At 63.6% G+C, this 21,450-nt stretch overlaps 1 protein-coding gene across 1 annotated transcript; it reads right to left on the bottom strand.

Moving 5' to 3' along the window:
- Window positions 1–1,268: 1,268 nt before the first annotated feature.
- On the bottom strand, window positions 1,269–21,114 carry USP19 (ubiquitin specific peptidase 19). Its single transcript, XM_068409455.1, is given in 28 exon segments — window positions 1,269–2,400; window positions 4,240–4,418; window positions 4,499–4,662; window positions 4,776–4,928; window positions 5,237–5,453; window positions 5,965–6,075; window positions 6,711–7,075; window positions 7,165–7,302; window positions 7,528–7,646; window positions 7,799–7,939; window positions 8,279–8,380; window positions 8,536–8,646; window positions 8,811–8,921; window positions 9,000–9,158; window positions 9,335–9,421; window positions 9,423–9,469; window positions 9,556–9,757; window positions 10,072–10,286; window positions 10,608–10,723; window positions 11,234–11,305; window positions 11,411–11,567; window positions 11,701–11,968; window positions 12,297–12,704; window positions 13,041–13,174; window positions 13,736–13,864; window positions 14,964–15,017; window positions 16,865–17,109; window positions 21,005–21,114. Coding segments are annotated over 27 exon segments (4,302 nt in total). The 5' UTR covers window positions 16,974–17,109; window positions 21,005–21,114; the 3' UTR covers window positions 1,269–2,166.
- Between the last annotated feature and the right edge of the window lie 336 nt (window positions 21,115–21,450).

Genomic DNA, 21,450 nt, shown 5'->3' with positions numbered 1-21,450 from the left:
ACCCATCTTCTCCCTCCCCACTCCTGGGGGACCGTAGGGCGCCTGGGGGGACAGGGCCCCGCGGAGTAGGGACCCCACACGCTGTGTGCGGCCCGTGGCCTGGAGAGCAGCAGCTGGTGCCAGCCCCCGGGAGCAGGGCAGGGGGAAGGCAGCGTGCCCAGGGCCCCCTGCGGCAGCCCCCACCTGCCCGCCTGAGGAGAGCCAGGCTGCAGCACGCTCAGCCCGGCCCCGGCGCTGCCGCCTCTCCCCCGCCCGGCACTCGTGGCCCCGGGGCTGCCGCGGCCAGGGCCGGTCTGAGCAGAGCCCCGGCACGGGCGCCCAGCCAGCCCGGGCAGCCAGTGGCAAGCCACGGGGCAGGCTGCCAGCGCCTGCTGGGCTCTGGGGAGCAGCGCAGGACCAGGGGGGATTTCCAGGGCCGAGAGCGCCTTGCCTGGGCCTCGCTGCCGGCCACCCACCTCCGGGGAGGGCGAGGAGGCAGGTGCAGGCAGCAGCTTGTGGGCCCCAACCCCACGGTGCCAGTGCCAGCCAGGGCAGAGGTCACCCCACCGGCGCCGGGCACTGACTCAGCCCCACGAGGCCAGCGCCGTGGGCGAGCGGGGGAAGCCGCCGAGCCCTGGGGCTGCAGACAATGAGGCGACTGTTCCAGGACAGGCACCTCATGACCGCGGCACAGCCTCACCGGGCTCCCCGGCTGGGACCTGCTTGGCAGGGAGGACACCGTGGCACACGTGCAAGAGGGGTGCGGGACCGAGGTGGGGGGAGCCCTGGGCTCCTCGCTGTCCGGCTCAAGCCCCAGCCAGAAACGCCATTGAGCCCCTTCCCTGCCAAGCATCCTTCCCGAGGCAGCCAAGGGCACCGCCGGCGGGACAGCGGCGGAGACGGAAAAGGAAGTCACAGGGCTCTGAAGTCACCTCCCGCACCCAAACACACCAGAGCAGTTGGAGCCACGCTCAGCCAAGGGCAACACGTCTCAATGTCAGACACCGCTGGAGCTGCAGCCCGTGTCCCAGCCCCACGGGACCGCGCACCGCTGGCCCCGCCGGGCTCCTCCAGCCCTGCACGTGCCCTGCCGGGGCTGCTGCCCCATGGCTGGGGAGCGGGAGCCCAGCCTGTGCACCAGGGTGCACCAGGCACCCGGCAGAGCCCGGGGCCCGGTCCCCATGCCGGCTGGGCGAGAGAGTCATCTCAGGCACAGGAAGGTCACCAGCTCCAGCGCGGAGGCCCTGCCCCTGTGTGGGGGTCCCATCACTCAGGACAGAGATGCTGCATCTCTTTGGAAAACCTGCCTTTATTAACACACCGAGGTCCTGCCTGCACTCCCAGCCCCACGCCTCTCCCGCGGCACAGGCAGCCGGTCCCCTCGCAAACAAGGCACCGCACCACGCTCCCCCAGCAGAGACCAGGCCCCCTCGGATGCAGGCAGCTGGGGCCGAGTGGGGACAGCCCGCATGCCCCACAGGCGGGTGCTCACCCTGGGCACCCCAGCCCAGATCACCAGGCTCCCCAGCAGCTGCCCAGCGGAGAAGAGCTGCAGCAGGGCCGAGCCTCTGCCTCAGCAGGGAAGCACACAAGCCCTAGGTGACAAGCCTGTTCGGCCCCAGTACAGGTGGCTGGTACCAGGAGGCTCAGCGGGAGGCTAGCAGGAGGGTCGGGGCTGGCCCAGGAGCCACGGGTCACGCCAGCCCCGGGGAGCACAAGGCTCCCATAGCAGCACAGCTGGGAGAGGCGGCCGGACCAGGACACGTGTCAGTGCATCCTGCCCTGGCTGCAGCCTCCCGCAGGTCTCCGCTTCTTTCGTGGGAGCCAAGCAGAGGCAGTCGATATTCCCGGGGGGCTCCCAGGCCCCAGCCACGGTGCAGTGGCAACATTCCTTCCTGAGCAGCAGGTAGCCATGAGGTCTGCCCCGCTCCCAGCAGGGGTGAGGGAGGGCAGAGGGGCTCCCGGTTCCGGGCTGTGCCTTGGCAAGGCAGCGGGCTGGCCACGCAGCCCTGCCAGCTGGCACGGGAGATGCCAGAGCAGACAGGCAGGAGCCAACGGCCCCACACTTCCCTCGGCAAGTCCTTCCTGGCAGTTTGTGTCCTGCTGCCCGACGTCTTCGTCGCGTAGTGTCCTAGGACGGCGTGTGCCCCGGCGGCCCTGCTCCCGCAGCTGGCCGCGTGCCCGTGCCTATCTCCAGCGGGTCTGGTAAATGAGCGGGTAGAAGACGTTCAGGAAGAGAGCCACGATTGCGGCCGTGGTGGCCAGGACAAAGTATCTGACGCAGCCTTCGTCTGGGTGCTGGGGGGTGCCCGGACTCCGCTTCTGGCCACGGGGCCTCCAGGAGTTTCTTGCAGGCCTTTGGGGCACCTCGAGCTGCAGCTCTTGTTCTTCAGCCTCCAGTTCCTGCCAGATCAGAGAAGCCTGCGATGTGGAAACCTGCGTCAGCACTTGAAGAACACAACGGGCAACACCCCTCGCCATCCCCCGGGCCAGGCGGCTGCCTGCGAGCCCAGCCCCATGCCCAGCCAGCCCGCCTCCCCATGCAGCACCGTCGCGGTCGCGCCCACCCCCGTGGCTCCTGGGGGGCTGCGGTGCGTGGGGCGCAGCCGGGCTCTGCGGGAGGGAGCGTGGGCAGGGCAGGGTCTTCGCGGGGCTGCGGGGAGCGGAGCGGGTGGCCAGATCCCGGTGGAGCCGATGCGCTGCCATTGGTGGGTCCAGATGGCGAGGGGGGCAGGCAGAGCCAATCACAGCCCAGCTTCTGTGATCCCAACAGGATCCTTCAGATGACAGCCAATCCAGAGCCAGGCGGCGCGGCGGGAGCAGGAGGCGCGGTCACGGCGCAGCCAGTCACAGCTCTGCTTTGGTGGGTGGGGATGCTCCAACAGCCAATCGTAGCCCAGCTTCCACGAGGATGATCCGCAGGCAGCCAATCACAGCCCGGCCCATCGCAGTGCCGGTGATCACACAGAGCAGCCGAGCAGGGCGCAGGTCTCTGGGGGGGCACCCAGTGCCCAGGAGGGTGCGGGTGGTCCGAGGTGCTCGGGGACCTGCTGAGCCCCGGCGGGATCCAACACGCCCCATGGCTGCGGGGGATCCGGCGCTGCCAGGGGCCCGACGAACCCCGGCGCTGTGGGGCGTACGGCGGGGTGCACGGCGAGCCTCCGCGCCGCCCGGGCCCTGAAGGCTCCCACCGCCGGCGCAGGACGAGCAGCGCAGCCGTCCTGGTGCCCAGGCCACGGCCAGGAGCAGCAGGGCTGCTCCAGGACATGCGCAGCCCCCTGGGACGGGACCAGCCCAGGCAGGCGGACACCAATGCACCGGACAGCCCCTGGCCCCAGACAGGCAGCTCCTGTCCCCAGCTGACGGCAGAGCCGGGGCGCCTAACCAGCGCCCGGCCGCCTAACCAGCGCCCGGCCAAGGACTGCACAAGCCAGACGGGCCAGGAGGCCGGGCCAGAAAGGCCTCATGGGGCACACGCGTGTGGCCGTGCTAGAGCTGAGCCGAGCATCGTCCTCAGACCCTGCGGGGCCGGGGGGGGGGGGCTGAGCACGGAGGGAAGGGCTGCGGCGCAGTGACGGGGGGGGGCTGGCCAGGTGGGCGCTGCGCCGCGCCCCAGCCTGGGCCTTCATGTCCCATGTTCACGCAAAGATCAGCCCAACCGTTCCCCGCTGGTGCATGCCAGAAGCACCCCGCCGGCTGGCCCACCCCCCTCCCTCCCGGGCAGCCCGGCAGCAGAGCTCGTGCTGGCAGGTTTCTCGTCAGCACCCTGCGGAGGCTGCCAGGCCTCTGGCTCAGCGCTGGCATTTGCCTTTTTTGCACCTAGCTTGGCCCTGAGCCGGGCCCCAGCAGAAAGCGTCCCCCACCCTGCCTCGAGAGCGGCTGCGGAGGAGCAGGCTCTCACCGCTCCCCGGCACAGCCAGCTCCTCCTGCACCGCTCACAGCTTTCCTCTGGTGCAGACCCCGGTGAGGCCAGGCCCCCTCCTGCTTCCTCCCACCAGACTACGCCCCTGCTGACGGGAACCTCATGACCCTGATGGGGTCCCTCAGGGCAGGGACCATCCCAAGCTCACAGTGAAAACAGGGCAAGACAGGCCCCAACACCTGGCTGGCGCAAGCTCTTTGGCGTTGAAGAGGGGCAGGCACCGCACCGCAGCTGTGCCAGGCTCCGTGGGCGCTGGCAGAGGCGGGCCAGGCCCCGCGCGTGGGCACGTTTCAAGGCTCTGAGGCTCCCACAGTGCCGAAAGGGACGCGAGCTCTCACCTGGCTGGCAGCAGCTTCCGTAGAGGGGGTGCGCTCGGCTCGGTGGTCTGGGGGGTGCCCTGGCAGGGGTCTCTCCACAGGAGAGTTCCTCCGGCGGTAGAAGAGGACATACGCGTATCTGGTTACCACCTGGCTCTCGTCCACGGTAGTGACTGTGCTGTCATCGAAGAGCCGCCAGCCTGAGAAGAGAGGAGGGTTAAGCAAGCAGCCAGGCCGCGGCTGCGGGAGCAGGGGGGCGGCGAGGGTGGCAGATCCTCACCCACGTCGCTGCGATGGCTGTTCTTGTCGTTGGGCAGGCGGGCGTACGCCGTGTAGTGCCCCCCAATCATGCCTCCGTAGTGGTTGATCACAGCGTACAGGTCGTACATGGGCAGCTGCTGCTCGCCCTTCCGGCCGATGCAGAACTTGCTCAGGTCCAGGCTCCTGGGGAGAGACACGGGGACAGCCAGGGAGGGTCAGCATGAGGCAGGGAGAGGCCGGGCTGCAGGGCAGCACAGGCACTGCCAACACAGGCACTTCATCCCTCAGGCTCTCACCGGACGGGGAAGTCCACCATGTCGTTGATCTTGTCCCTCCAAATAAAGCTGCGGAAGGAGAACCGCTTGAGCTGGATGATGAGGACGTTGGGCAGACGCCACAGCATCAGCTGCTTGGAGGCCTCGCGGTGCTGCTTGCACTTGGGGCAGTACCTGGGGGAAGAGCATGCTCGTTACCGGCGTGGGGAGAGCCTCAGGTCTCGCAGCCCAGCCCCAAGGCCCCCTCACACGTGGGGCTGGCAGAGGGGATGCGGGAGGTCTCAGCCTCCCCTGCTAGGGGCAGGCCAGCAGAGTCCTGCAGAGCGCTGGCATTGCTCCCAGCTGGCTTATGGCCTCCCTCCCTCCCCAGCCCGACACTTCTGGCTGCCAGAAGAAACAGCACGCAGGCCTGGGCAGCTCCTGGGAAACCCCCGCTGCTGCCTGGGCCCACAGGCTGGAACCCACCCTGCCCCCTTCCTCACCACGCTTCCTCCGGGGCCAGGACTTCGGGCTTGGTGAAGAGATTGAGGCACTGCTCCAGGGTGAAGTGGCCAGCCCGTGCTGCTTCGCTGGCCGAGCCCGGGTCCTCCACGCACTCCAGCTCCTTGGACTCCACCAACACAAACTCTTTGAGGCGTTCGTTGTTCTTCCACACCAGGGCGAGGGAGCAGTCGTCTGTCAGCTCCAGGGGGGCATCACCTGCGAAGAGGGGCACACCTCACACACCTGCCCCATCAGGCTGGGCCAGGCCACCTTGCTGGGGTTAGGACCTCAATATAGTGATCACGCAGGGCTGCCAGGAAGGGACAAGTGCCCCACGGCCAGGTTCACCACCCCAGGGCAGCAGAGCCCCCTCACCAGCAATGGGCAAGGCTGGCACAGCCTTTCTTGGCAGCGCCTACATAACCAGCACTGGATGTGGGCACCCCATTCAGACAAGAGGTGACACAGAGATCACAGCCCCTCTGTGGATGCAGGAGGCTGAAGGGAATTGGTCTGTTTGCTGAGGAGAGCTGGAATGTAATTCCCAAGAGCTTCCCGGTAGCAGCTCTGTGCAGCAGCGCCCTCCCCTCCCCTGTGCCAGACACAGCTTTCACTGTCCAGCCTGGGGCCACCGTCACATCTGGGTTCACCTCGTGCCAGGCAGATCCACCACCCTGCCAGAGGCCGTGAGGGATGAAGGTGGTGCTTTCCAGAGCTCTGGGCTCACCTTTATCTTCTAGCTTGTGCTCTCGGTTGGCAGCGTCGATCTTGTTGATGTAGAACTGCGTGGCGCGGGCACTCAGCGAGTCTGGAGTGTGCTGGTACCCAGGGATGGCAGCTGTGGACAGGCAGGGACAGATCTGTCGTGGCACTGCCTGTCTGCCCTGCGTAGGGGCCAAGAATTTGCAGTGCCCCCACCCCCACCTCACATGCTACGGCCTTGCCGGGACACAACCACGTGCCCTGTGTCCTTGACTATTTTTAGCAGGCGCCTGCCCCTGGCAAACTGCGCTCCTCTGCCTGCCTTGCCCCTTCGCTGCACATTGCTGCCATCCTGAGACGAGTGTCTGGAAACGTGACAGCCAGGCAGCCGAGCGCGAGGCTGCTCCCGTGCAGTTGAGTCAGAGCGAGGGAAACGCTGCGCTCACAGCCCCGAGGGGCTCAGCCCGCGCCAGGCTCTGCCCTCCCACGGGACTCGGAGGCTTCTGCCAGCCCCTGCCTTCCCACACCTCCCACAACACTCCAGCCTCTTTCCTAGTCAGGGCAAGGCAGAGCGTGGGCAGGGAGGCATGTCAGGTGGGGCAGCACCACCAAAACACCACTCCCAGGGCCTCGTCTATGTCCCCAAGGGTCTCCAGAGGGAAGAGATGCTGTGGTGGGAGGTCACCCCACCGAGGGAGAATGGCTCCTGTTTTGTCTTGGGGCTGCCCAGGTTCCTGGCACAGACGCGGTTAGCACCGCAGCACCTCTTACCTTCTGGCTTCAGGGCTCTCTCGTAGGACGGCTCCTTCTCGCAGCAGCCGTCACCGTGCGACTCCATGTGCTCGGAGAAGCCCGAATCCAAGCTCAGAAGGGAACTCCTGGCTGCCAGGACCTTGCTCCGGACAGTGCCGGTGTCCCCCAGCTCCAGGCGCAGCTCAGGCACAGCTGGAGACAGCGGGGGCTCCTGCAGGAGGCTGGAAGCTCTGTCCCCATCCCCCAGCTCGGGGGCAGAGGTGGCTGCTGCACAGCTGCTCTTGGCCAGGGGCTCCAGCTTGTCCGGGAGCAGAGGCTGCAGCCCCTGCTCCGGTGACATCCGGCCCAGCTGGAATGGAGGCTGGAACACGCTGACTGAGTACCTGGGCATGGAGGTGGCAGTCAGAGCCGGCCAGGCACAGGGCTGAGCTCAGCTCTGGTGCAGAAGCACCCCCCTTCCCTGGACCCTCACCTTGCGTAGCCCTCCAGCAGCTGGGCCAGGCGGGCGTAGGTGAGGCGGGACTCCGGCACGCTGATGAGGAAGGGGAAACCGATGTTCTCGGGGCGGCACAAAGCCTTGTGGTCTGGCCAGTGTGTTTTCTGACATACCCTGTAACACATACAGGCCCTGCTGAACCCAGCATCCGCAACCACCCCAGGCAGGAGTGTGGCAGGGCTGCAGGGGTGTGTTGGGGACAAGGGGAGTGCCGTGAGCCAGACTGGCTCCCTCCCAAAGGCCAGGCCCATCCCACCTCCTCCAGGTGGGCTGAGCTCTCCCATCCAGCCTGTCAAGGCAGGAGACCCTCCCTCCCTGCCAGGCACCAAGCCAACTCACACGTTGCAGTAACCGACTCGATAGCACCTCGTGCAGCGCTTGAGCTTCTCATCCTCCGACAGCTGCTTCTTCTGGCAGGCTGCACACTTAGCGACAGGGCCGCTGGGCACCTGCGGACGCTGCAGGAGAAAGGACCCATGAGGCAGGGAAGAGCACCTGGGCAGGACAAGGCAGCCTCGGCAGGCATCCATGCTCACTGCAGCTGGTCACCCTTGCGTGCAGCTCTCCCCCTCCCTGCACGCCTCCCAGTAGTCCCAATATCCCCTCTTACCTGCTGGACCTGCAGCTCCACCACCCGCTCCTTGGCCAGCTCTGGGGACAGCACCTCAAAGCAGAGCAGCAAGTCCGTGGGGGAGACAGTGTCCAGCGAGTTGGATGGCAGGAACATGCGGTGGAAGCGATTCTTGATCACCTGCCGGGAAAGCAGTGGAGCGGGGCTGTGTGCAGGCTGCCCCACGCTTCCTCTCCTCAGAAAGCCACAGACCTCAGCCCCTCCACAGCACCCCAGGGACGCTGGGCTCAGCTCACCACCCCACCAGAGGAGGATGGACATCCCTTGCCCCACTCCTGAGCAGGGCTCTGCCCGGCAGCACCCTGTGCAAGACACTGCCACCCACAGACAAAATCTACCCCAGGCACATGTTGGATACGGGCAAGCGATTGTCAGTGGCCATATTCCCTGCAGAGCTGTGGGAGCCAGGGCACCCACAAGGGCAGCCCACAGCTTGCTTCTCAGCTTGAGCACTCTCACCTCTGCCAGGCGCAGGTTCTCTGGTTTCACACGCACGCTGTGGGCCACCGAGTCCAGCACCTCCATGGCACTGGAGTTCTCCTTGCTGATACTCACAAGGAACTGCCACCAAGAAAGTGCCACATCAGTCACATCACACCAAAGCACACGGGCCCTTGCTTAACACAAGGCTTAGCCCCTTAGCACATGACCAGCTGCCTGGGGCACCTCCAGGAGCCTTCTCAGGCTACCTCCCCAAAGCAGATGGTGTCTTTTACCTTGATGGGTTTCTTGTGCGGCTCCTTCGCAAAGTAGTAGACAGTCAGCACCTTCTGCTTCTGTGGGAGGGGCACGGGGAGGTACAGGAAGGGGTCGAAGGTGATGGACACCTGCAAACGCGAGGGCACATTCAGCTGCAGGAAGTGCTTGTGGCCAAGATCAGCGGGGCAGCAGCCCCAGCGGACCCAAGATCTGGCCCTGCCCTGTGCCCTCTGAGGGTCAGGAGTCCTGCTGCACAACCAGGGCAGAAACAGAGCCTCCAGGGCTGCCCTACCTTGGAACACACTGGGCACACCAGCTTGGATTTGTACTGGCCCTGGAAGAGGTCCACAATAAAAGAGTCATTCCTCATCTTGTGTCGCTGCCAGGCTTCCTCCGCTACCACCTGTGGGAAGATAGGGCTTAGCACTGCGCTAAACCACCCAGGCCAGGGCTGCTCTCCCCTGGGGAGGGACATCCTCACCTCATCGGGCCTCCCATCTGAGTCAACAGTTTCTGTGTAGGGCTTGTTCTGGATCCGGTTGAGGTCCTCGTGCAGGCCATCGAGCAGGAAGGCCATGAACTCCTGAGCATCGTGCTGGGCGTAGCCAGTGAACTGGCTGGCCTTGCTGGCCACGATTGCCTGGGGGGAGCACAGTAGTCAGGGCTGGCCAGCAGCCCCCCCGTCCCACGCACAAAGCCTGGTTGCACCCACCCACACCCACGTACATCTCAGCGGCACTAGCCAGGGCAGCCAGGTGCCCACAGAGGAGTGCTGGGGACCCACAGCAGCTCCTGCACTGGTGCCTGCGGCCCTACCTTCAATTTAGAGGGCTGGAAGGCATGGTGTGTGCCCTTCCACAGCGCTCGCAGCAGCATGGCAAAGCCGATGGCCAGGCGTCCCCCCTGTCCCCAGCGGGTTGTTGTAGTTGATTTCCGACTCAAAGGACCGATCTGTAAGAGACACAGGAGAGCAAGAGTGGCCGCTGGCTGTACCGCCCGAGCGGCAGGGCTCTGCCAGGCTCCTGGCGTGGGCTCACCATGGAAGTAGTCACGCAGCTCCCGGGTGTTGGACAGGGACTGGATGACGCTGTTCATGAAGCAGGTGTTGCCCAGGTTCACCAGCCCCGTGAAGCCAGGCAGGCACACCTTCTTCTTTTCGTCCTCATCCTCATCATCCTCCACGCTCTCAGTGCTCACGGGGCTGTGTGTCATTGGTGGCACCATGCATGTTGGTTTGGGCTGCCAAAGCAGAGGTGGGTGTGAGGGTGCTGCGCTCGAGGGGTCTCTCTGCAAACACCAGGGGAACCCAAAAGCCCAAGGCACCCCTCAGATGTGGCTGGGCTGGAGCCATCACGCCATCTCCCACCAGGACTGGGACAGACAGGCCAACCGCTGCCCCTAGTCGTGCCAGCTATGACTGATGAGCGCTGCCTCCTCCTCCAGGAACAGTTTGCCGGTCCCCAAGCAACACCAAGGAGGTGGGGTCCCATGAGAAAGACAAGTGGGCCCTCCTTTCCCCCCACCCAGGTCAAATCCAGTGTGTCCCCACTCACTGAGGGGATATGTGGCTCTTGCTTCACTGCCACATGCTCCGGGGCCGTACGGGCTGCCACGCCATCCAGACCCCCATCTTCCACGCGCGGCTTCTCTTTGTCGCTGGCTCGGGCCTCCTCCTTGCTGGACAGGGGGTGCTGGTTACTGCCCGGGGGGTTCTTGTCCAGAGGGGTAGGGCCTGTAGGCATGGCAACCTTTGCACCACCCACTGCACCTTAAAAAGGGGGAAGGGTGGGCCTGTGGTTAGCAGCACCATGCGTTGCCCACGGCAGGGCTGAGCCGCTCGGTCCATGCTCACACACAGGCTCCCTCCTACCCCTCTTCCCCATGAGCAAGGCGAACAGCAGTGCCCTTCCCCTAGTCCTTGGCTTGCCCTGCCCTACACCCCTCCTTTCTGCACCCGCTCAGACCCTCTCCCTTCCCCACAACCCCGCGCCGGAGGATCCAGCACCATCCGGCTGCTGCCGGCGGTGAGGAGGGCCTGTGCCTCGCTGGGGTGCAGCAGGCAGGCAAGACAAGAAGGTAGGGTGCAGACCTCGTGTGGCTGGAGCTTCCAGCCCCCCCCAGCGCTGGCTCTGGCGTTTCTTCAGGCAGACGTCGATGCGAGACACCGTGAAGTTGTATGTGCACTGGTCTGGCTCAATAAGGTTCCTGCAAGATATGCAGCAAGTCAGGGGTGCCCCAGACATGGCCAAGGCTCTGCAAGGCAGGACCATGGCCTCCAGGCAGTAGGGACCTGGCTAGCACCGATCCCAAGGTGGACCTGGCAAAGCAGGGTGGAAACCCTCAAGCCTGGACACACTGAGCACACAGAGGGCCCCTTTCCTGGCAGACCCATTCTGCTTGGCTCCCCATGCCCCCTCCCGCTGGACATCCCTCCACAAAGTGTACACAGGCTGGTCTGGCTCTGTCCCCAAGAGCTCTACAACAGGCTGGGAGGAAACTGCGGGTAAGGAGGCACCGGGATTTCCTCCCCTGCAAGCCACCACACAGAGCCAAGGCAGCCCAGGCTTGGGACTTTGGTGCCGCATGGCGTAAGGAGACTCCCAGGTGCAGAAGTGAGCATTCCCCGCAGACCCGCCAGCCGGGACCGGCTCCTGCTCCAGCTCTGCGCTCTCAGTTCCCTTGCCCTGGTGTGGACTAGAAGGACGGGAGCCATACCTGAGCTTCACCTGCCACCGGAACACCGTGTGGGGCCCACAGCCAGGATGGAGGCGAAGGAAGTTTGTGTCGCTGCAAAGAAATTGGAAGCAAGTGAGAAGAAGTGAACAAACAAGTAGCCTGGCCGCAGCCAGGAGCTCCACAGCAGCCTGGCACCATCCCGAGGCATGCCTGTACCTTGTCTGGAACACCAGCGTGAAGTCTTGTTCCCGGAACAACACCTTGGATGTCTCCTTGTGGATCTCCTTCACGTAGACGTGCACCACCACCAGGTCATTGCCCTTCTCGTACGAGTCATTCTTGACAAAACTCAGGCTCACAAAAGGCTCTGGCTCTGAGCAAGGAAAGCCATGGAGAGAGATGTCACCTTCCTTGCATGTCAAGGCATCGCTGCAGGCTGACCCAGGAGAGGTCCTGAGCAGAGGGACCTTCCCAACCAGGCCAACCCCTGGGCTCCAGCCACTCACCATCAGCCGCTGCTTCCAGAGCCACGTCGTCCTTGGACCAGTCTCTCTTCTCACCATCTCTGCCCAGGGGAGGGGTGGCCGCTGGGATGGCCTTAGAGCTCTCTCCCAGGACAGGCGTGCAGTCCCGGCCCCGCAAGGCCTCAGCAGGGCTGCCTGGCTGCAGGACTCTCTTCTCCACACAGGTGGCAACACGGTGGGGGAACACCTCTGTGGTAGCTGCGAGAGGTGGCATCTCCACAGGAACAGTCTCCTTGGCCAAAACCACAGCCTTTCAAGACAGAGGGACAAGGTGAAAAACAGACACCGTCCACCCTAGCTGCCCTGGCCCACCCACTGTGACTCCTGCCAGCCAGACAGATGCAGCCCCACACCGCCCACTTGCCCCACACATCCCATGCTCAGCTCAGCCCCGTCATTACCACAGCCCAGCGACTGCAAGGCCCTCATGTTGCCCCCTCCTCCACCACAGCCAGCCCCACGCCAGCCCTCAGCACTACCCACAGGACCCCAGAGCCCATCTCAACCGCAGGGATGGGTCCCTGTGTGAGCAGCATCCCCTACGCAGGGGTGCCCCATTCAGCTGGGTCCTCGGGTACCTTCTCCAGCGGCGGTGCGAGGTCCGTGAGGGCCGTGGGCACATCGACCTGGCTGGCTCTGCCATTGCGGCGGGTGCCTGTCCTCCCGCTGTGCCCTTTGCTGGGCTCCACGCTCCCAGTGACTCTGGCATTCGGCTCCTCTTCAGTGGGAGCCGCTTTGAGGTATACCGCCCGCTTGGCGCTGGGGCCGCTCGGCGTCCCTGGGCTGGCTGGGCTTTTCCCTCCCAGGGCCTCGCTTCTTCCTGGAGCGCGCTTAGGGTTGGAGGGCTCCCGCCGGGACCTCGGTGGCTCTGTGCCTTCAGCCCTCGGCTCTTCAGGCGCCAGCTCTGCAGAAGCAGCCTTCTCCTTCCCGTTCTCCCAGCATGTGGCCCCTTTGGCCAGCTCTTTGGATCCGTCTTTCCTTCTCTTCTGTGAAAAGCAGGGCAGCACAGTGGGAAGGCAGCCAGGCAGCAGCACCTCTCACACTCTTTGCCACCCCTTCACCATCACTCCCGCCTTCCCAGAGCGTACTGGGGCTCTGCTCCAGAACCTGGAGGCTATGTGGCAGGCAGGAACAGGGGTATGATGACACCCCCCTCCCTGGGACAGAGGCGGCTGACTCACTGCCCTCATGCAGCACAGATGCAGGACACACCCTACATTGCTCCCTGGGCAAGGGCAGCTCAAGAGCAGGGAGTGAAACCCTCACCCCAGCTCCCCCAGGCTCCGTAAGCTCCCCCAAAAGGCAGATCCTCCCCTCCTCACCAGAAGCGAAGACCAGGTATGGAGTGGGATCTTCTTCTGAAGCACAAGCTGTAGAAAGTTGCCCTTCTTGCACTGGACCTTGCTGCAGGAGCTCTCAATCTCCTCATAGAACTGACAGCTCCACTGGCGCCCATCTGCAAGCAGAGGGGGACCGCACCTCAGGCAGTGCTCCAGGCAGCCGCTGCTGCTAACCCACAGCCTGCTTTCACCTGTCCCAAGGATCAAGGGAGCACTCATCCAGAGCCAGGGAGGCTGCAGGCAGGCTGCCACCATATCCCTGGAGCCTTCAGGGTAACGCCAGATCCCTGGATTTGCTTTGTACATCTGGCTGGCCTCCGTCCCAGAGGGAAGGCCCTGGGCCTTCCTGCCCTCAGAGGCACTGTCACTTTTCCAAGGGATACCCAGGGCCGACTCAGTCATCCCAGCAAGCAGGGGACAGGGACGCACTAGTGCGGCAGCAGGCACTTGTTCACTTGGCACAGAGGCCAGATCCTGCCCTCCCCAGCTCTACACCCTTCTTTTACACCACTCTTGTATCAGCCCTGCCTGCTGGCTGCAGCTGTGCCAGCTGACAGCAGGGCATTGCCTCTGAAGGAAAGGTTTTACGCCTGACTGGATCAGCCCCACGTCTATCCCAGAGATGCGCCAAGCCTCCCTGAACAAACAGCCTGCAGCAGTTGCTCTGCTCCACATACCTGGTAGTTTGACCACACAGTCCGTGTCAGTGAAAGCAGCATCCACATCCTCCACCTTCAGAGCTCCACTGCCCAAGTTCAGCTTGACGATGATCTCGTCAGCGTTCTGCTTCCAGTCCAGCAACAGCTCTAGGAAGAGGGAGGGAGGTGTCACCCACTCACTGGGGCACAAGCCTGCGGTGCCCACTCCTTGGCTAGGGAACACACGCTTGGTTCAAGGAGATCAACGCAGGGGACACAGATCATGCCAATTAAACGGGATGCTCGCAACCTGCTCTCATCAGACAGGCCACAAACACGAGCACATGTTGCGGCAGGGCAGGTGAATCCCGGTGGGAACCAGAGAGATCAGAACGTCAGCGCTGCTCTCGGCCCCGTCACGTGCAGCGGCGGCGGCTGGGAAGAAAGGATGGCTCCTGCCAACTACAAAGCAATTGGTGCTTTCCCAGTGAACGAGGAAGCCACAGAATTACTCTGGGGGATTCAAGTGGACTCTGACCACAATCAGAAATTTCCACTTCCCCTTTGCATATGCAAACCAAGCAGCCCAGTTACAATCACCAAAGCACTGTACTCCTGCCTGGTGAGCACTGCCAACACGGCTGAAACACGGGCAGACCCGCCAGCTGGGCGAGCACGCTGCACCCAGAGAGAAAACAGTGCAGCAGCGTCACTCCACTGCAGGCAGAACCTCCATCAGGTGCCTGACAGATTCCAGCTCTGGCCCTGTGGTGTCCTGAAGTCTTCAAGACAAAAAAAGTGACTTCCATCACCTTAATTTCAGTCAGGTTCATTCTACTCTCTGTGACACGAGGATGTCCTACTCTGTCCTCCAAGCAGACCTGGACCAAGGCAGAAACCAGCCAACTGTGCCCGCTGGATGACACAGCTTGGGATCTTCCCAGCCCAGCATGGCTCCCTGCTCAGAAACAAGCAGGACAGATGCTGGCGGCAAGGCGTCCCAGGGCTGTGCTCTGGGGCACTGTGACACCCGGAGTCAGACGTGCCCAGGGCCTCTTCCTTGTAGACAGCCCTTCCCCACCACATGCACCCTTCTCTGCCCCTGGGAAGGCCACATCCTGCTCAGATAAACGCTGAGGCGAGGGAGCGCTCAGGTTAGTTCTGCTCAATGCCGGAGCATGGGACAACGACAAGGTGAGAGCTTCAGATCCCTCAGCAAGGGCACTCCACTGCCATGCACTGACAGCCAGCGCACACCTCCACTTACCCTCCTTTGAGTCCTCCTGGACGGTCTCAGCCTGCTCGAGCTCAGGGCGAGACACTGGTGGGCAGAGAAGCAGAGCGTGGGCAGGTCTGTCATTGTGTCACATCAGACCATGGGCTGGCACGCTAATGCCCAAAATTTCACACATCAGCTCCTTCTCCCCTGAACCTCTGCCCAGGCCTTTCATCCTGCATGTGCTGCTCCTTTCTCTCCCCTGCTTCCTCACACCTCTCCCTTCCCTGGAGCCACAGGTCAGCCCCCAGGACAGCTGCTCTGGGCCACACCACCACATCCCAGTCTAACCAGCATCACAGTAAAACCAACACAACATCACTGCACCACACAGACAGCGCTGCTTTGAGGCATGTTTCAGTGTAGAGCTTGCAATAACCAGGCTGTGTGCCCCTGCTCAGCGCACCAGGCCCTCAGCCTCCAGCCGTACAGAGGAGTCCTGCCTTGATGTGACCGGGAGAATCTCCTGTTTGGTTGTGCTCAAACCCATTCTGCTGTAACGAGAGAACCACGCGGCCCAGCTGCACTTTAACATTCCCATTCCTGCACAAGCTGCCAACGTCCGCGGCCAAAACCTCCTTCCAGATCAGGCTGGGGAACCAAACCGACCTGACACCTAATCCCTGCTCTTCACAGGATTACCTCCGACAGCCAGAAGCATCTCAGGGCCTGCTCCGCCCCCACAGGGCAGTGAGCTCTGCCAGGCAAGGGGCTCAAAGCAACAGCACCTTGTCCTGAAGCAGAGAAACAGCAGCAATGGGAGCAGTGGTCTCCACCCCAGAGTGCTCAAAGGGTGGTACTGCCTCCCTTGACCAGCTACGAACCAGTAGGAAATCTCTGCTGACCACCGTGGTCGCTGGTGTAAAGGTGCCGGTGGGGCTGGCAGCGTGAGAAGCGCTGCAGCAGCACTGCCTGGAGGCTCTACAGCTTGCTCCAGCCCCTCGTCACCCCTGCACAGAGGGGACGGAGGCAGCACGGCCGCACCGCAGCCCCCAGGAAGGCAGGAGCCCCCCGCGTCAGACGGCGTGGAGGGTCAGGCCTTGCCGGAGATACAGCACACCTCCCACGTGAGAGAAGTCGCAACGCTGCGCTCTCTGTACCGTGGGGTTTCACACTGGGGACTGCAGCTGCCTGTTCCAGCACAGACCTCAGCAAGTGCTTGTTTACCTTGGCCTATAAAACAACCTGTGATTGTGAGGCTACACCAGTCATAACGGAGCAGGCAGAGAAATCAAGCAATTTTCCAGGGCAGCAGGGCTGCCGGAGGAACCCTTGCCTGCATCCTGCCCACAAGCATTCCCTGCCCAGCACCACAGCCTGCACCTGAAGCATCGTTTTCATCATCAGATACAGAGCAGCTAGGGAGGGAATTACTCCACAGTAACTATTCCACTTGAGCCACACCTTGCCCTGACACAGAAGCTAAAGCACCAGCCCCACCCTCAGGCCCTGCACTCGGCTGGTGCTGTCAGTACCCAGTCACTGCCTTGCAGCATCTGGCCTCTGCAAACTGATGGGGAAGCAGCATCACCTCCAGCTGCAAAAGCATCTACAGGCTTCAGTCCCACTCCGTTTGGATCTGGGCAGCTCAGCCCTAGCCAAAAGCAGAGTCTCGAAACAACCACCAAGGCCAACTCCAGCCTTAAGCTACCAAAGCCACAAGTCCGACCTTCCTCGTATAGCTGGGGCTGCGTAGCACCCGAAGGAAGGAGGTTACAGGCCCAGGGAGGACGCTGTGCCAAGGAGGATCCCACATCACACGGGTTACCATCAGCTGCAGGAAGCGATTAGTTAAATCTGCTTATCCTGCAGCAGATGGCTGCGAGGCTCCCACCCCGCGGGGCTGAGAAACCAGGGGCCTGCTCGCCGCAGCGCTGACGAGGGGCTCTCACCTTCCTTGCTCTCCTGGTTGGCTCGATCCTTCTGCTTCTTCTTGTTGGTGGCATCGTCCAAGCCCCGAGACACTCTCCTCTGGCCAGGGGCATTGGTGCTGCTGGACATTTTCAGCCGTTTGGAGGACACAAACGGCCCGCCGGGGTCGGTAATGGAGTCTGGGTCAGGGGTGCGACGTTTTCTTCCTGGCCCAGCTATCTTGGCGACTCTCTGTGGTCAAACTCTCTGGCAAGGAACTAGTGGCCTAAAGAGAGGAGAGAGTGAATGTGGCAGGAGGAGCAGGTGGAGAAGGCCCAACAGCATCAGGATCCACTCTTTGCCCCAGCGCCTGGCCCTCCCAGGGCCAGTGCCCTCACATGACCTCCACTGTGGTGTTTATGGGCAGCCCCACGCAGTGCTCGGCGAGGAAACCTACCTCATCGCAGCTGTTACAACGCTTACTGCCAAAAGCATGGGCTTGTCAGAGCTCCCAAGATACACCCAGGGGTCTTCCATATGTGGCACACATTAAAAACCTGGAAAGCAATTGTCACACTCATGGCTCCCACTACAGCAACGCCAGCCCAGAGGAGCCGCCAGTGCTAACGACACCCAGAGGCAGAGCTAAGGGCAAGGACACAGGGAGGCCCTGATCCGCAAAACCGAGCCCCTGGGGTCAACTAGGGCAGCTGGCCCCATGGCTCGGGGCGGCAGCTATTTCAGTCAAACAGTGCCCCATGTAAGAGGCCAGGAATGGGAGCAAGTAACGCCCTAAGAAGGAAGAAAGGGGAGAAGCAGGAGCAGGCCCGGGACAGTCTCCTGTGACAGACGAGAAGGGAGCTCCCTGGCAAGAGGAGAGTTCCTCCCGCTCCGCCCACCAGCTGGGAGATTAACCAGCACGGCTGCACCTTGCGGATTCATCTCCCTGCGGGTTTACAGACAGCGCCAGCGGGGCCAGGCCTGGAAACAGGACACCTCTACCCCGGGGAGAGGGCAGGGTGCTCGCCCCTGCTCCCTTAGACATGTCCTCCCAGGCAAAGCCAGCCCCCCTACAGGGTTTGGGAGCTGCTGGCCAAAGAGCTGGTCTCAGTTTCACTCTCCAGTTTCGCCCTCGGGTGTTTACAGCTTCGATAGAGGAGAGCTGGAACAGTCCCGCTTCAGGTGCCTCGGTGGAGGTGGTGAAAGCAGAGAGCTGGGAGAGCTTCCTCCCTCGCTGTCCTGGCTACACTCTGACCCCAGTAGTGCTCGCCTGTCTGCAGGGCTGTGCTGTGGAGGAGCAGGCCCAGCCGCACGGATCCTGCCCGCCCCCAGGTGCTGGCAGCAGCTCCCCGTGCAGATTCACACCTCATCCCTCACCCTGTGGCCCTGCTGCCGTCTGAGGACACAGCTGAGCCCGACAGCATCTTGGTCTAGCACAGCTCCACCGAGCCTGCCATCTTCAGCGAGACGTGCCCTCAGGAACACCTCGTCCTGCCCCCACCCATGTACCAAGCACAGACCCCACAGCTCCGCTCCGGCACGGCCCAGGGCAGGAGGCAGCTCCAAGAGAAGCGCTCAGTTGGAGGGAGCACGCTGGCAGCTCTGTGCTGCCTGCCCCACATTGCTGGGGTGTTTGTGTTCTAGAAATGTTCCGGGCAACAAGTAGCCACAAAGGTGGAGTCATAGCCACAAACTGCAAGGGGCCCCAGAGAGCAAAGCAGTCCTGCCTGCCCCCAGCTCTGGCAAAGCCAGCCTCACGACAGGCGCTGCGCCCAAACCGTTTCTGTTCAGGCCAACCCGCCCTTGTAACCAAGAGCCACCAAAGCCAAGCGAAAAGCTCGAGCGCCGAGCCCAGCCTGGCTGCCTGGCACAGGCGACTCCTGCCACCCGTGGTGGAGGGGCCCGAAACGACATGGAGACAAGGACACTGAGCAGGGCCCAGCATCAGCCCCCGAAAGCTTGAAAGAGTGTGGGAGGAGAGCAGTGCCATCCTCAAGCTGCTACACACACTGGGTGTCCCTGGGACGCAGCAGCACCTCTGGCTGCAGCGGGAATGGGAAGGGCCCCTCACAGCAGCAAATGTGGCCATGGGTCACAAGGCTCCGATGGCTCCGATGCCAGCAGGCCGCTGCTGCCAGCCACATGGCACTGCTCAGTTCCAGTCCCCACCAACACCAAAACAGGTCAGCTACAGGTGCTTCCCAGCACTGTGGAAGCTGACCTGGGCTCGCCAAATGCAGGAAAAGTGTTTTTTGCTGAATTTCTTTTGCCTCTAGGGTGAAAACCCCACAAGGAGCGGGAGATGAGAAGCAGCGACTGCTTCGTGCAGGGCCAGGCTAGGCTCCATCACCTCCTTCCTGCGCCTCTGCAGGGGTGGCACAGGGTAACTGTGGGGCAGGGTGACAGCAAGCTCTGAACGGGGTCCTGGAGGGCTCAGAAAGGATCATCATCCTCCCAAGAAGGGGTGAGGGGGAAAGCCAGGGCTGTGTGTCTGCTGTCACTCCCATGGGAGAAGCCTGCTGCTCTCGCGCTTCACCGAGGGCTCAGGTCCCTCAAGCGCTTTGCCGACAGTCATTTCTAACGGCAGGCGGGAACCGAGTGGGGCTGGGGCTCTGCCCAGCTCCAGCTGCCAGACCGAAGCCAGCCCGAGGCCGCTGCAGGCACTGTGGGGTTTCAGAGGAGTGCAGACAAAGCACAGGTTATTCCCATTCATCTGTTCTAACCCCCGAGACTTTCTGCCTCTCTGCCATCAGGAAATGTGCAGCCAGGTGGGACATTCAGCCCTCAGGTGTCCAGGGTCCCGGAGGTTTTGGCACCGCTAACGTCGGCACCGTAGGGAAGGGATGGTGAAAGCCCGCCCTGGCTGGATGCCAGGCGTAGCTCCGAGAAGCACCCGATGGGCTGGCCGCTCATACAAAACCTTCCTCAATCCTTCTCCCAGCCAGGAAAGCCTGGCCGTGCTGCTGAGAGAGGAGGTGCCTCTTTGCCCTCTGCTCTCCCAGCCTTTGTGCCGGTGCGAGCACCCATGTGGCTGCAGTGCGTACTGGATCAAGACGCCAGCCAGAGCGAAACTGCTTTCTGCCAAGCCTGTCTCACCCTCGAGCACTTCCCCAACCCAGTTCATGCTGGGGCTGCACAAACACTTTCACTGGCTAGAGGAAAGGGAGAACTCAGGAATGGGAGCAAGGGGCCGGGAAGAAGCGTTGTCCCTTCCCATGGCAGCGCCAGACCGGGCTAGTATAAATGCTTGGGGATGGCAGCAGAAGATGCACAACAAGGCGCAATTTGCCCCTGCCGTGTTTGGGGCACATTCAGCACTTGGCAGGAACAAGCGCCCTGGTTCTTGCCTGCAGCAACCACCCTCATTGCCCAAAGGCCTTTACTGGGGTAGCTGTGATGGCTGTCCCCCAGCCGCATCCTTCCACGACTTTTAGGTCCTTCATGTCCTGAATGCAGCCAACAGAAACACTTCCCCTGTCCACACAAATACTTTTGCCACCTTCTGCTCCTTGTCCCCCTGAGGGATCAGAAATCTCAAGACTCAAGCTCATCTCTCACTTCGGTTTCTCGGCGTGCCTGACACACAGGCTGAGCCGGGACAAGAACAGAGCTGGGGCAGACGCCAGCCCAGCACTGCCACACGCATCATTTCCAACCCTTGTGGAAATCACCGTGTCCCCAAAGCGCTGTGACAGCAGCGAGCCCAGCTCCCCCCCAGGCCCTGACCAGTCTCTGGGGAAGATGCCTCTGATCAGACAGCAGCCGGCGGCGGGCCCATGGCCTCTCCTTGCGCTGCTGCCCGGCCTCAGGCGCTCAGAGAGGGGAAAGGGACGGGGAACGGCGCTTCTGCACAACGGCCCGAGGCCCCCCGGCCCCGGCAGGGCAGCGGACGGCAGGCAGCGGCCCAGCCCCGCGGCTCCCGCCTGAGCCTGCCGCGCCCGGCCCGGCCCGCCGTGCCCCCCGCGCCGCCGCCCCCGGCTCCTGCCCCACGCCAAGCCCCCTCCCCTCGGGCCCCTCTCCCGCTGCCCCCCCCTCACACCGCCTCGCTCCCCGCCCCCGGGCCGCATCCCGGCCTCCCGCCGCCGCGGCTGCGGCCCTCACCCCGCGCAGGCCCCGGCCGCCGCTCCCCGCCCCGCCGGGCCCCGCCGCCGCCGGCCCGGCCCGCCCCGCCCCGCACTCACGGCCCCGCCCGCCGCTCCGGTCGGTTTTGTTTCCAGCCGAAGTTCCGAGCGGGCCGACACAGGAGACAGGCCCGAGCCCGTGACGCACTTCCGGAAGCCGGCGGACGAGCCCACGTGACGCGGGAGCGCGCCGTCGGGGGGGGTGGGGGGCGTGGTCACGTGACGCCAGGCGAGACCGGCCGCTGGCTCGTTCCCTCCCTTCTCTCGGCGCCCCGCCCCGCAGCGCCATGGTAACGACGCCCGCCCTGACGTCATCACGGCGCCTCAGGGGCGATCCGCCCCCAAGGGCGGGCAAGGGCGCGAGCCCGCGCGGGGCTGCGGGGGCGTTCCCATGGCAACGGGCCGGGCGGCGCCGCAGCGGCTGTACCGGGCCCGGCCCGGTGTGTGCCCCGGGACCGCTGCTGGTCCCACAGTGTGTCCCCTGCAGCGTCCCCTGTCCCCACAGC

Source organism: Nyctibius grandis, chromosome 10 (genome assembly GCF_013368605.1).
Source record: "Nyctibius grandis isolate bNycGra1 chromosome 10, bNycGra1.pri, whole genome shotgun sequence".
Taxonomy (NCBI): Eukaryota; Metazoa; Chordata; class Aves; order Nyctibiiformes; family Nyctibiidae; genus Nyctibius; species Nyctibius grandis.
Note: the sequence above shows the minus strand (reverse complement) of the source record. Positions and strands in the feature narration are given on the sequence as shown.